This window comes from Pleurodeles waltl, chromosome 7 (genome assembly GCF_031143425.1).
Source record: "Pleurodeles waltl isolate 20211129_DDA chromosome 7, aPleWal1.hap1.20221129, whole genome shotgun sequence".
Lineage (NCBI taxonomy): Eukaryota > Metazoa > Chordata > Amphibia > Caudata > Salamandridae > Pleurodeles > Pleurodeles waltl.
In genome coordinates, this window is record NC_090446.1 from 1104190191 (window position 1) to 1104205665 (window position 15475).

General features: G+C 44.2%; 1 protein-coding gene across 4 annotated transcripts in view; it reads left to right on the forward strand.

Moving 5' to 3' along the window:
• MBTD1 (mbt domain containing 1) overlaps positions 1-15475 on the forward strand; it is a 527258-nt gene that overhangs the window by 24919 nt on the left and 486864 nt on the right. For all 4 annotated transcript variants that reach the window (XM_069200036.1, XM_069200037.1, XM_069200040.1 and 1 more), the window contains exons 2-3: positions 8861-9062; positions 10841-10974. In XM_069200036.1, coding sequence (XP_069056137.1) covers positions 8861-9062; positions 10841-10974 — 336 coding nt within the window. The remainder of the gene's footprint in view (positions 1-8860; positions 9063-10840; positions 10975-15475) is intronic.

Sequence of the window (15475 nt, forward strand, 5' to 3'; positions counted from 1 at the left end):
GTACCTGTCCTTAATCAAAGCAGGCTCCAGCTCCCCTGGAGTGTGTCTGGTGCGAGGGCAGGAAAGGCAGGGCCTTATGCATTACAAATACATTTTACATTTGCCTATCTTTATAGGCCGAATTGGGTATAAGTACTGGACGTCTGACCCCACAAAGTTAGACTTTTTTTAGACTGAGGACATTCTGCCAGGAAGAAGAGCTGGATGCTGTAGGAGCGACTGCCACTCTGCCTGTTGCTTTGCAGTGCTGGCCTGCTGCTTGCTGCTTCTGTCCTTGGAGTGAAAGGACTGGGCTTAGCTTTCTGCATCCTGCTTCCAAAGGTTCTTCAAGGGCTTGGACAGAGATTACCTCCTGTTAAGAAGTCTCAGTAACATCAAATACTTCACCCATCCAGGACCTGGGCTCTCTTGCAGAGAGTCCTGGCTTGCCAACTGGTGTCAAATTCAGTTCCTGGGCCCTTGGAAGTGAACTCAGTTGCAACTAAAAAGAAACTAAGCATGTCGACTCCAGAGTGACTTAGGAACTGGCACCGCTCTTCAGCTCCACATCGTTGCATGCACCAGAGCCATGGTCCTCACTGAATGCAGTTACCGTGACCTGCAACTAAAACCAAAGAATATTTAGCTCAAAATTGTCAGACATCCACCAATCCACTTATTGCCCATTATTCACAAATATTCCTTCAACTCACCTATAAAGCAGATCTCACCCATCGTGGATTATGTATAGCAGCCCATAAGCAAATAATTAGATTACTTTTTCACAACAATAGTTATGCTAAGAAGATTACATATCTAAGTCACCAGTGACATCTTGTGCAATTTGGAAGAGGGATGTCTAATCCATGCTAAATAACTAGTGCTGTGTACTTAAGATGTTAAGTTAGCCCCATTCACAAGAGTTCAAAGCAGTGGAATGAACCTTTCTTAACATGAGGATCACACTTGCAGATAATGTGTTTTGCTACATTTCCTAAATCTTGCTTTGTATCGGACACGTCCCTCCTCTGTCTCCATCTATCTGTCTGATTGGACCTTGTCACTACTGTGCCCTTTCCTCTATGCTTTGCCTTTCCCTCTGTGGCTAAAGAAATGCAGTGAGTGTTGCTAGCCCTTTCCCTGTAAGATCTCACCCAACAAGCCTTCAACAGCCAGGAAGAGAGAAACAACCTTTGAGGCATATGATAGTCCGCTTGGCATTTTCTTCAAGCCTGGTCCCATGGGTCTTGTAGTGAGAGGTAAGTCACTATATATAGGATATTTCACTAATCTACCTGTTCTCTGCTGCTCGAACCATAGGAGGTAACCTGAGTGGAAAGATCCACTTCCTGGCCCTGCACAGCAGTAGGAGTGAGAAGGTACAATCTGTGTCCTTGTTGGACCTGGAAATGGAGAGAGCAAGGTCTGCTTCCTTTCATGTCTTAACTCGCAACACTCCAACTGCGGGAGTAGGGATTACAGCTCCCTGTTGGTGGTAGTGTAGCACAACAGACTTCACACTTCAGCCTATGTCCACAGTAGGAAAGCCATATACATTAGATAATGCCTAGCAGTGTGATAAACCCCCTTGGTTGTGTATTACACAGTTGTATGCTTTAACCTTATATGATAGCTAAAGAAATTTCCAAATGCACAATTGCAGATTTGTCCATAATTCTGCAGGTTCTTATGGCTGGTTGTTAACGGGGAGAAGGTCTTATGGCGTTTGGAAATCTGGTCCACTCCCATCAGTGCATATTTGTGCCCTCACAAGGTGTTTGGAAACAGCCAAATAGGGTACAAACCGATAGCGTCCAAGGGTTAATTATCATGAAGTTCCTTCAAAGCACATTTTCTTCTTGCTGATAAGGCTGGTTTTGTACGTGCCATGTAGGCATCACTGAATGGTATGTAGCTTAGCCTGATGCTGCCTCGGCCACATGATCCTCTGGGGCATACCTGCAATCCTTTAAGACTTGACTCCAGCTCCATTGGTCCAATATTAAACCTATCATCATACTGTAGCATTCCACACTGGTACAAAAATGATAGACTGTTTTTAATAACTATGTATAGGTTTTATGTATGTTATTAGGACAATGTTAACATGTACATTGACATGTTTGAACCCGTGTTAGTGGTTAGGTATAGTAATGCATTGTAAGAGTTCTGTTACAACATATAGCTGAATTCACTTCTGTGTCTAAAGGCTAAAATTTCTGTGGTCAGCATTAGACAATATACAATAATCAAACTTAACATAGATCTAGAGTCAACAGTTATTCTTCTTCCATATTGCTGTTGATGATAATGTAAAAAAACTTTGTTACGTTTTATGCTTCAATTGTTTATTAGGGAGCAGCATTGTGAACTGTCTTTGGAAGAGGATAACATATCAGTTGAGGTTGGAGAATGTGGAAGATTAATGGAACACTGTTGACTTTGGGTCTATTGCTGCTTGCTTTTAGGACTCTCCAATTGAATGTTCTTTTTGCTGCAGACATTTTTGCAAAGTCCTTGAAAGTTAGGTGTTTGTTTTTGAATTTGCACAGAGTTTTTTTTGTAGAGATGGGCCCGAAAGCTCAGAACTAGTGTCAAATCAATGTTGCTTGATATCAGACATATTCTTGTGGGTGCCTCTTTTCCCATGTTAGACAGTAATTTGTTAATAATGATAAATGGTGACCGGGCTCGAAAAATCTACTAGACCACTCGCTGTGGCAACTCCTATTTGATCAGGTCGAGTTATTTTTAAGATTTACTTACTGGCGAGTTTACAAAGAACGGGTGTTCTGTTCAGTCAGAAAGTGGAGGAGCAATAAAAGACTCCTTTAAATTATGTTCTTCCATGTCACATTTCCTGTGTGCTCACAGATAGAGGTCAAAAGTCAGTTTGTCTTGCAATTAATGTTTCTTTTTATTGCAGAATGACAGGACTTTGTTAGGTGAACTGTTAAACTTGCTGTTTAGAGTGTAAATAAAAGGTTATAGTGTGTCAGGTTTTTCCTGACACACAACATTTATATGACTAAGTCAACTGTACAAACATTTCTAAATATATTTCAGTAGTTGTGAAAGCCAATTTTTTGTATTTGTGTGTGATAATTTTTTGTTTAATAGGATGAAAACAAATCTGAATACTTTACTTGTCAATGTGCAAAGGATATGTTTTCTGAGACCCAATTTTCGCTGATTGTTAATACACTATGTAGTTTTATCAGTAAACCTGTAAGTTAGTAGAAAGGTTTTTGGACATTTCTTGCTAAGTTACAGTTTGTAGATGACAATGTTACCACATCATGGATTAGTACTATATTTATTAAAATTAAGTGTTTAAGCAAACTGAAAAACACTCCTGCCCTGATTGCAATGCTGTTGGTAAACTAAAAGCAAGTCATGTGTCCCCTATATGTGGGTAGATTCTTGTGATACATGCAGCAACCTTTAGTCTACTTAAGAGGTTTTTTTGTACTGCAGATATGCTGAGCTCACATATTTGCATGTGCAGTCATATGTGAGAATGAAGAAAAAGGCAACTCTGTAAACTATTTTCCTAGGATCACGCAATTTGAGACCTGTTTCAGGTCAAGTACATTAGTTAGATCGAGTAGATTATTCAAGTTACTCGACCTGCAGGTAACATTTTTATGTTTTTTGGAGGGCTGCGTAAGCACTTCCATGCCTCCTTGCTACTGCAACAGCAAGGAACAACCAAGGGTGATTGAGGAACACCGGGTAGGGAATTAGGAAGAAAAGGGAAACTGATATACAGATGGGTGTGGGTCTCTTGGAAACTGTTCTCTGTACATCTGAATGATGATTCTCAACTACATGAAACAGAACAAGCAACGAATATATCAATATGTTATTTGATTGATGGACGACTTTCTCTATATAAACATAAACCTAAGTACATGCACCACTGGACTCTCAAGGGTTCAAGTCTTTCACCTCAGATACTGCTTAAGGGTAACGCAATTTGTGATATTGGAAATCAGAACATCATCAATATCCATGATAACTCTCAAGGACCAACATCAATATTTTCAGGTGAAACAGTACTTTCTGGGGATGTAATGAGCCAGAACACCTCAGAAAGATTGTGGCACTATTCATGAGCATGGCAGACATGGACACCAATCTGGGATGCTGGTCAGTGTGTCACAGGAAGAGCTGCAGTACAATCGGGATGTAGGTGAGCCAAGAGCTGAGAGCTGCAGAGGGACCTGTGAGGCTAAAAGTAACCAGCAAGATAATTAATACAGAAGGTATCTAGTCTGATCAGGGTTCTTTGTGTTTAATACTCAGATGGCCATATTTTTATGGCACGGGTCATAATGTTGCATAGCTTAACTTCGGGAAGAGTTTGTCAGTACTAGATGAGGAAGTGGGACTGGGTGGTGGGGAGAGAACCAGCTTTCATTTTTAAAGATTGTGTCCAGAAACTGCGAAGTTGATAAAGTTTGTGGAAAGGAGGGCAGCAGCTCATGCATTGATGAACATGAAGGAGATAGTGTACCTGTTTTGTATGGTAATGCACGCTCCGTTTATTTGTGTGTAAAAATAGAGCGCTTCTGCCATTTGGGCTTTTGTGGGGCCTGGATTGTTTAGGCAGTCCTCTTAACTCACAAATACCTTGCCTCAGATTTTTTGATTATATGTGATTTGGGATAGTCAATCAGAAGGTCATAGATGCCTGCAAGGTGCTTTTTGTATGATGTAAGGAGGTTGCACACTTAAAGACTGAAGCGTGAACTGAATCGTTATCATACACTGCCTGTGGTACACCTGTCCAAAAAGCAAGCTTTGTTTGAGGTGCACACTTGGAAATGCAAGACTTGAATCTGAAACCCAGCATTCATTTGGTACGCCCCTGCTTTTGACAACTCTCAGAGCACGGTCCGTAATGCGGTACAGATGGCAAACATCCCACTGGTTGTTGATTGATGTAAACAAATTGCACACAGTTCATAGAGTTTGTACTCTCAAAGGTACAATAAATGTGTCCCATTTATATATAATTACATTTTAGATGAATTGTATTAAGTCAAACACCAGGATATGTACAATAGTAGAAAACAAGTTGACCTCTCGTGACTTCAACACTAAACTCTGAAACATAATCTTTGTGTTCAGAGCAAAGCTACTTACATAAATGCCTAACCGACAGAACAGGAATATCAACAACCCAGCATAACCATTAAACTCCATGTACAGCATCAGGACATCTTGTGCTTATCATGAGCAGGAGTGACACCTTGAAATTGTATGTGGGCTGTTTGTAGTGATAGGTTGTATGCATGTGTCAGATGCTGGTCTGGTGTTAAGAACCACAACAACCATCTCACTCCTTCTAAAGCCTTCATGTAGCTTATCCTTAAAATGCCCAGTACAAATTTCACACTGCTATACAACTCCAAATCAATTTACTGACACCAACGGGAACTGAAATTAAAGAGGATGCTTCTATCATGCCCCAGTAAATAGCCAGTTTCCAGCATAAGAGAATAAATCAAACGCATTCAGTTTAGATCTTCCACTTGACTCATTACTTAAAACTAATAACTATTTCTCACTTTAAGAGAATAATTCAAACGACCTAGGGAAACATTCAATTTAGAGATTCTCCTCTACTCATTACACAAAACGAACACCTATACATTTTCCTGAGTTTAAAAAAAAAAAAAAAAAAAACACATAACGTGAAGTAGGCTGTATAAACAATCACTCTATTAGAAACAAAATAAAATCAACAACAAAAAGGTGAAATGGCTTAAAACAATACAGTTCTTAAAGAGTGTTTTTAAGGCACATAAGTACAAGCAATATGCTTGATGGAGTTTCATACTTGAAGTAAAAATAATTGTTTTGTTTTTTTTCATCTGTAATCTGTAAAATAAATAGTATAATGCCATAGTCCGTATCGGGCCAATGGGTCAAGCTGACTGAACTAGATGCTCATTCTCTCTGGTGGCATGCTTGCATCAAAAGTAGCGAGGCTGCAAAAACTACTGATTATTCAAAGATACTTATCTTCGGACCATTTTGTCCCAGTTCCAAAAGCAAGGCACAATAAGAAACATTCAGCTTCATATCTCGAGTCACGCAAGGCATTAAGGTTCTGCATGTCTGTCTGAACTCCAGAACCACACGGAATCCCCTCTTCTATATATGTTGGATGTTCACAACTGGGTCAAAAGATGAAATTCACTTTATACCTCTTTATTCCAAATGGTCCAGGTACCAAAATTGTGGAAAGGTTCCATCTTGTTTCCCATCTACGGAAAGGGGGGTATTTCAAGTCCTGGCAACTACCACCTCATAGCTGTTTTAGATGTAGAGGCAAAAGTCTTTGCCAGAATCCTTTGCGAAGACCTTGAAAACTGGGCAGAAGTGGACTGGGTGAAAAAAAACATTTTATCATACCGACTTCAGGCCTAATTGCAGCATTGCTGACATTTTTTTTCACCCTGTCCTACATGGCTTATAAATGTATTACCTCTTCAGACTCTCCTCTCTTGGTGTGATTTCATATTCTCAGCCGCTTCCGATAAGGCCTACCAGAATATACATTGTGAGAAGCTGCGCAACTGGGAAATAATTATCAACGGAAATAAGAGGAACAAGAGGAGTACGCCACCCACCCGGAGATTGTGTATTTCCTAATATCAACAAAATAAAATGACAATTTGGACTAGAGGGGGGAGCAGATGGGCTTCCAAAGATTTTTGAAAGTGCTTGGGATGGCGTTTAAGTACCTCCTTATGGTATAGGGAATTATTCCACAGCTAAAACTCCCTATTGAAAGACCGGACTGTCTTGTTTTTTAGCGGATTCTAAGGAGATATTAAAGACAATGATATTAGGGGATGTTATGGATATTTCTTAATCCTGCACCCCTCCAGGTTGACATGTTTTGGCTGTTTTTCTAACCTTGACCCGCTGTACGACAATGTGTCTTCAGGGCGTGAATCATGGTGGTTGGTTTAGTGCTTTTAAAGAGTGTTTGTTTTATGGCTGGTACCACCATAGTCTGTCGCCTGTCTGTCTGTGGAGGTACCTGTTCTTAAAAAATAAATAAAAAATAAAAAAAAAACACTCAATTCACTAATCTCACAAGCAAATGACTTCTTCTTTTGCACAGACTAGTAAGACTGGTGCCATTCATGATTTAGATGATAAAATCCGAAGACAAATATACTAAAAAGCTCAACGCAGAGGGTATCATGGCCCACTGTAATGCAGCTGTGAATCCAGATGTTGCCAATTAAAGAATACGGAAGACACTTTTCTAGATACACTCATGAATCCTGTCAATGCATACTTTGCATAGACCATCAGTAGACATTTCTGCACCAACTTTATTGCTGTTTTGGAGTCAAAGACAAAAGCTTCTGAAAGCAGTCTTTTTAAATGGCGGTATCTCAACATGTGGGCATGCCTTGATATATGGCTTAAGCACTGAAGACGTTTCTGAGTTATTTCAATTTTCAAAGATTCTAACTTTAACTTTTACAAAACTGAAGGCAAATTCTTGACTCCTAAGTATAGTCCCCTCGTCAAAATATGATTGTAAACTTTTTTTTGTTTGTTTTTTGTTGAAAATGATGCTATATTGTAGTAATTTTAATGAAACAGTAAATCCACTACTCGTTATCATCTCTTGCTAACCTAATTACCAGTGCATTCAGAATGTGTCTCATTATGTTTTCAGCAGGCAGAAATGTAGAGGATCACAACTGATCTATACAAGCACATAGGCACTTTGCCTGCTGCAGAAATGACCTTCGTCCAATCAGTGGGAGCTGCGCTATCATACATCCACTAGTAGCTCGAAAAAGAAAATAGATCTCTTCACTTTACATATATGGACTTTCCATGTGAAAGCATTGCAGTGCAACTAACTAAACATGTATTAAAATTAAACACCACAGATGCAAACAGCTTCTTGAGAAATACCTGTATGTTGTGTAGAAGAAAGGGTTGGATGATGTGCAAAAAGGATGATGCTTATTTGAGCCAGGGAAGGTGGTGGAAATGTATTTCCATTTCATCAAGTTGGACAATGTTGGGGTGTATCATCATGGGCTCAAAGCAACTTATGTACAGGGTTTTTTGTTGGTGATGTGGCTTGGGGGGAAAACAGCACCTTTTGCAGAAGAATGATGCCTTCTGCCGTTGGTCTAACTTCTTAGCATAAACTGCCCATTTTCCAGAATGCATTTAGATTAAGTGTGCCCCTTTCAGGGCTAGCAGCGACTGCAGACTTGCCTTAGTGCCACACAGAAGGCAGAAAGAGTTGAGAGGAGGGAGAACCCGGCAGGAGACAAAGCATCATGGAAAAAAAAAAAATACTCAGATACGTGAATGCTTGTAACATTCCATTTGATAATGAGTTTTCTAGGAAAGGCACTATAAATTCCATGTTTTCCATAGTAAAACATGGGAATGTGAAATCCAGGCATAACGCAGGTGCTGAGTGGCTTCAAAATAATTTCCGATTTGCACTCTGAACTTGTGGGTCTAGTACACAATCCTCTACATTTTTAGTTCAGGTTTTTCCAGCCCTTGCACACTTGTATACTCTCAACTCCTGCTTAAGCCATGAGTTTGATGAAGCTGCCCTTGATAACTGGTTGCATGAGCTGAGGTCTCCATGATTATCACGGATAACTGGTTTCATGACTTTGGGTTTGGAATGTTTTAATGCACACTACAAGATGTTACCAATATCTGTCTGATACTTCTCTTTATGTTCCCCTGAATGTTCACTGGATTTTTCAGTTCTTACTTTCTTTTGCTCTCATAACATTACAGTAATTTAATAAAATGCAGTGAGTGACTGAACACAGTTTAAACTGTATTTTCCCTATCATTTCAGACAGAACGTCCTTCGAAGTCAGAAAGAAAGAGGCACGATTCTTTTGGAATGTTTGACGGCTACGATAGCTGTAGCGAGGATACGAGCAGCAGCTCAAGCTCTGATGAGAGTGAAGAAGAAGTTGCTCCTTTACCATCCAGCCTCCCAATTATCAAGAATAATGGGCAGGTCTACACTTATCCAGATGGCAAATCTGGAATGGGTGGGTGTGCATGTTCCTACCATGTTTATGTTGTGAAATATCACGATTACAATATTAATACAGGAGGCAGTTGCACATGAAATAATGAAATCATTTTAGATACATGAACAATAATTTAAATGACCAATCGAGAAAACACAATTTTGGAAATAGAATGTAATTGAAATATCACTGGAACTCAAGTTTAGGTAGAGAACCTGGAAATGTTATCTAGGGAAAGACCACCAGGCACAGTTTGTATATAAAATATTATACATTTCCATTCCAATCCAGAAAACGTTGTAGTTTAATTTTACAATATTAATCCAATTACATAAAATAAGTTATCATTCATCAACAGTACAAATCTCCTTCTCTGACGACATGAATTGTATTCATATAGAGTTTTCCATTATTTAAAAACAAATTCCCTGGAGGCACTAGACAATAAAAACAAACAAGCATTTGCAATGTAGCAGGTCTCGCGTTTGCTTGCGTTAGAGCTATTAGCGTTGTAAACTCCAAACCAGACCTTTCTTGCCACATAAACTAATAATAAAAACTAAAACAGTTTCACATATGCGTGCCTATGGTCGCCATGAGCGTGAAGGAGACACAGAAAAGGAAACAGAAGTTTGCTTGCAGTGTAACTTATTCACAACAGTGCAGTTATCCATGTAACCAGTAAAAGTACAATTATCCATGTAACAGGTTCGATGTCATGCAAAGCGCTTGACTTCTGCCCAGCGAGATCACGCTGCGCAGAAAATGAAAAAATAAAGTAGTCCAGAAACCATACTTAAAACATGGAGTCTCGTATGTTTTCAGTAGTTTACTGGTGTGCTCGAGGAGGGCTAAACACTAGAAAAGGCATGACGTAAGCATGCCTTTCACAAATGGAATCAATTGTTTTTTTAGAGGGCAAGCCCACTAACTAATGAAAGTGACGGGCGTGACATGGGAGTGGTTAGAAGCCCACAGAGATTACAACATGGCGCTTTTGACCCTAAAAATGTGTCACTCTCATAGTTGTTAATAGAATTCAGCAAATTTCTCACTTATGGCAATAATCAAAGGACAGTAGAAGGTCCCAATGAAATCACATTATTGAAAATCTGTACTGCTTCATTCAAAGGTAGCTTCTTGTATAGTGTTCCTAAATAGTGTGTTGCAGTTTCACCTTTTAAAATAGTTTCTGGGTTTCCAGTGCGGGAGCTGCAAAAGAGGATCCCATCTTTCCATTCTGTACTTAAGTAATGGGTCACGGAAGTTAATGGTTTTTAAATGGCATAAAGTTAATTTCTTGGCATAGTCCCTAAAAGCTACTAGCAACACCTTATTCAACTCTAAAACATAAATCAGAACAGAATGTCTATCAATGTGGGTTTGCTGAGAACAGTGATTAACACACAGGGAATGCAATTCTGTTTGAGTTACGCCCATGTAACTAGGGCACTCTTTAGCAAGAATAGGCACTGCTAGTATTTGTAATATTTTGAAAACTAGATTTGTCATTAAATACTAACATTTAAAAACACACCTCAAATTCAGCATTTTAAAGCTCTTGGCTAATATAATTGTGATGCTAATAGACCAGTTGTCTTGAATGCTTGGCATTATGATGCTTAGTGTAATGGTTTATAAAGACTGCCACGTGGTATCTGTTTTATTTGTAGCTGAGTTTTAAAATTCATACTTATTTTTGAACGTAGAATTGTGTTTTTTTTAGTTTTTTTTGTACTTTAGGCTATTTTCAGGAATTAGTATTATAACATTTTTACTTGCTTTCTTGAAAACAGCTACATGTGAGATGTGTGGCATGGTTGGAGTAAGAGATGCATTTTATTCTAAAACCAAGCGTTTCTGCAGTGTTTCGTGTTCAAGAAGTTATTCCTCTAACTCAAAGAAAGCAAGTATTCTTGCACGACTTCAGGTAATATTTTCAAATTTTGTGTTAACTAAAATGTACTTTTGAAATAAAATATGATATTTCATTTGCAAGGAAGTATTCAAGTGAGTTAGAAATAACGTTCTCTTATTTGAGAAGTTGTTTAGGTTTTTTACTTTCTGTGCTCAGTAAAAAAACAACAAAAAAACCTGACCATTTGAATTTATTCAAAAGTAAAATAAATGAATTTGTAACTCAGAGTCTTCAGTGCACTACCTGCTTAAAGTTATGCTTCTAGTGTTTCAGTATACTTAGTTCACCCTTAAGTCCCACACCTTTCTATCTCCAATGATCTGACCTTTTCCTATTGTCCATTGTTTACTAAATACTCTAGAATCTTGATTGTGATCTCCTGGTTCCATTCACAAAGGCAGCCACCACATTAAAGGTGAATTGACATTTTCTTGCTACAGAGTTCCTTCTAAGTACAATGGTCTAGCATTAAGTACTTGCTTCATTCTGACCACATGACTTCATTTGTTGTTCATTTGAGGTACCTACGATTTGTTCAGCATATTACATAATCATTTACAACTAGTTTTTTTTACATATTTTAGTAAGTTTATGTTTAATTTTAATTATAAACCCATTTCATTTTGTTTTTATTACCCTTTTTTGTTACATCAAGAATTGATTTTTCATTTTTGTTTTATTTTTCTTCAATTTTTTTTGATGTTTACTTTAACTTGTAATGGGTGCCAGAGTTATTTTGTAGCTGTGGATGCAGATGCCACAAGCCCAGTTAAAACCTCTTTAAAAATGCCCTTGATCCAGCATGGGGATCTAGTTGGCAGCTGAAATCCACACCATCTACCCCAAATGAGGGATATCACTGCAGACAAATGACTGATCAAGGTTTTCCAAAGGAAATATGCCCTCCCCCCTCCATCAGACCTTGACGTTACTTCCTCTGTCCCCAATCTGCAGATGGGGGGGACACCTTGCTCTGTTGTGGTAGGAAATACTGGCAATTCTAGCTAAAGGAAGCTTTGAGAGGGTACCAGAAATAGATTGTGGATTCTATTCCTGCTACTTTCTGGTGCTTAAGAAGGATTGAGGCCTCTGTTCTGTCTTAGACCTGAACCTTTTCAATTACTTGTTGAAAAAGGAAATATTCATGATGCTCACCTGGGCTCAGTTCCTATTTGCCCTCAATCCTGGAGACTGGATGGTAGTGCTATACTTGCAGAATGCCTATTTCCACATTCCTGTCCTGTCTGCCTACATGCATTACCTGCAGTTCATGGAGGGCCCACAAGTGTTATCAGTTTGTTAAGCTCCCTTTTGGCTGTACCAGTGCCCCCCGGGTGTTCGCCAAGATGATGGTGGTGTTTGCAGCACATCTGCTGAGTTTAGGGCTTCCAGTCTTTCCCTTCCTCGAGGATTGGCTGTTTAAGGTGAGCTCGCCCCAGGGAGTTCTCTCATTACAGCAGACCGCCTGCACTTGCTGGGGTTCACTGTCAGTGGGCCGAAGTCACACCTGACTCCTCAGATGCTCCCTCTCATCTGAGCTGTTGTGGATGCAGTGCAGTTTTGGGCTTATCCTCTGGAACAGTTAGTCCAGGATATTCAGATTATGGTACCAATATTTCATTCTCTATCCTGCATTTTGGTGACTGGACTTCTTGTGTTTGGCTGTCCTCTAGAGCATAGACCAAGTACTTGTGTCCACCCACTGCTACTGTTTTTGGAGCTACTTTATTGGTGTTTAAACACTCAATATGAGTGCTCGTGTTCACTTGCTCTGTCCCCTATCATCCACCCCTCTCCTCGTTGCTTCTTGCCAACCCTCCCACTCGAGGCCCCCAATGCATCTTGCCAACAATCCCTCCCCCTTCATACCTGTTGCTTCTTACCAACCTTCCCATCCGCCCCTTCCTCTTTGATTCTTGCCAATCCTCCCCTCCCTGTTGCTTTTTGCCAACACTCCCATCCTTCCCCTCCCTGCTGATTCTTGCCACCCCTCCCTGTCGCTTTTTGCCAACCCAAGAAGCCACCCCACCTGTTTCTTGACATCCCACCCCTTCCCTGTTGCTTGTGGCCCTCCCACCCACCCCCCCCACCCCCAGTTGCTTCGTGGCCCTCCCACCCCCCCCACCCCCAGTTGCTTCGTGGCCCTCCCACCCACCCACCCCCAGTTGCTTCGTGGCCCTCCCACCCACCCACCCCCAGTTGCTTCGTGGCCCTCCCACCCACCCACCCCCAGTTGCTTCGTGGCCCTCCCACCCACCCACCCACCCCCAGTTGCTTCGTGGCCCTCCCACCCACCCACCCACCCCCAGTTGCTTCGTGGCCCTCCCACCCACCCACCCCCAGTTGCTTCGTGGCCCTCCCACCCACCCACCCACCCCCAGTTGCTTCGTGGCCCTCCCACCCACCCCCAGTTGCTTCGTGGCCCTCCCACCCACCCACCCCCAGTTGCTTCGTGGCCCTCCCTCCCACCCACCCACCCCCAGTTGCTTCGTGGCCCAAACACCCACCCACCCCCAGTTGCTTCGTGGCCCGATCCACCCACCCACCCCCAGTTGCTTCGTGGCCCCCCTCCCACCCCCCCCCAGTTGCTTTGTGGCCCCCCCCACCCACCCCCCCCCCCAGTTGCTTTGTGGCCCAGCCAGTTGCTTTGTGGCCCACCCTCCCACCCCCCCCAGTTGCTTTGTGGCCCTCCCTCCCACCCACCCCCAGTTGCTTTGTGGCCCTCCCTCCCACCCACCCCCAGTTGCTTTGTGGCCCTCCCTCCCACCCACCCCCAGTTGCTTTGTGGCCCTCCCTCCCACCCACCCCCAGTTGCTTTGTGGCCCTCCCTCCCATCCCCCCAACCACCCACCCCCAGTTGCTTTGTGGCCCTCCCTCCCACCCACCCCCAGTTGCTTTGTGGCCCTCCCAACCCCCAGTTGCTTTGTGGCCCTCCCTCCCACCCACCCCCAGTTGCTTTGTGGCCCTCCCTCCCACCCACCCCCAGTTGCTTTGTGGCCCTCCCTCCCATCCCCCCAACCACCCACCCCCAGTTGCTTTGTGGACCTCCCTCCCACCCACCCCCAGTTGCTTTGTGGCCCTCCCTCCCATCCCCCCAACCACCCACCCCCAGTTGCTTTGTGGCCCTCCCTCCCACCCACCCACCCACCCACCCCCAGTTGCTTTGTGGCCCTCCCTCCCACCCACCCACCCACCCACAGTTGCTTTGTGGCCCTCCCACCCCCAGTTGCTTTGTGGCCCTCCTTGCTTCGTGGCCCTCCCACCCACCCACCCACCCCCAGTTGCTTTGTGGCCCTCCCACCCACCCACCCACCCCCAGTTGCTTTGTGGCCCTCCCACCCACCCACCCACCCCCAGTTGCTTTGTGGCCCTAAAGTTGCTTTGTGGCCCTCCCTCCCACCCACCCCCAGTTGCTTTGTGGCCCTCCCTCCCACCCACCCACCCCCAGTTGCTTTGTGGCCCTCCCTCCCACCCACCCACCCCCCCCCAGTTGCTTTGTGGCCCACCCACCCACCCCCCCCCCAGTTGCTTTGTGGCCCAGCCAGTTGCTTTGTGGCCCACCCACCCACCCCCCCCCCCCAGTTGCTTTGTGGCCCACCCACCCACCCCCCCCCCAGTTGCTTTGTCACCCCCCCCCCCCCCCCCCAGTTGCTTTGTGGCCCACCCACCCACCCACCCCTCCCAGTTGCTTTGTGGCCCACCCACCCACCCACCCCTCCCAGTTGCTTTGTGGCCCACCCACCCACCCCTCCCAGTTGCTTTGTGGCCCACCAACCCACCCACCCCTCCCAGTTGCTTTGTGGCCCACCCACCCACCCACCCCTCCCAGTTGCTTTGTGGCCCACCCACCCACCCACCCCTCCCAGTTGCTTTGTGGCCCACCCCTCCCAGTTGCTTTGTGGCCCACCCACCCACCCCTCCCAGTTGCTTTGTGGCCCACCCACCCACCCCCCCCAGTTGCTTTGTGGCCCACCCACCCACCCCCCCCAGTTGCTTTGTGGCCCACCCAACCACCCACCCCCCCCAGTTGCTTTGTGGCCCACCCAACCACCCACCCCCCCCCCAGTTGCTTTGTGGCCCACCCAACCACCCCCCCCCCCAGTTGCTTTGTGGCCCTCCCTCCCACCCACCCACCCACCCACCCCCAGTTGCTTTGTGGCCCTCCCTCCCACCCACCCACCCACCCCCAGTTGCTTTGTGGCCCTCCCTCCCACCCACCCACCCACCCCCAGTTGCTTTGTGGCCCTCCCTCCCACCCACCCAACCACCCACCCCCAGTTGCTTTGTGGCCCACCCACCCACCCACCCCCCCCAGTTGCTTTGTGGCCCACCCACCCACCCACCCCCCCCAGTTGCTTTGTGGCCCACCCACCCACCCCCCCCAGTTGCTTTGTGGCCCACCCACCCACCCCCCCCAGTTGCTTTGTGGACCTCCCTCCCACCCACCCCCCCCAGTTGCTTTGTGGCCCACCCCCAGTTGCTTTGTGGCCCACCCACCCACCCACCCCCCCCC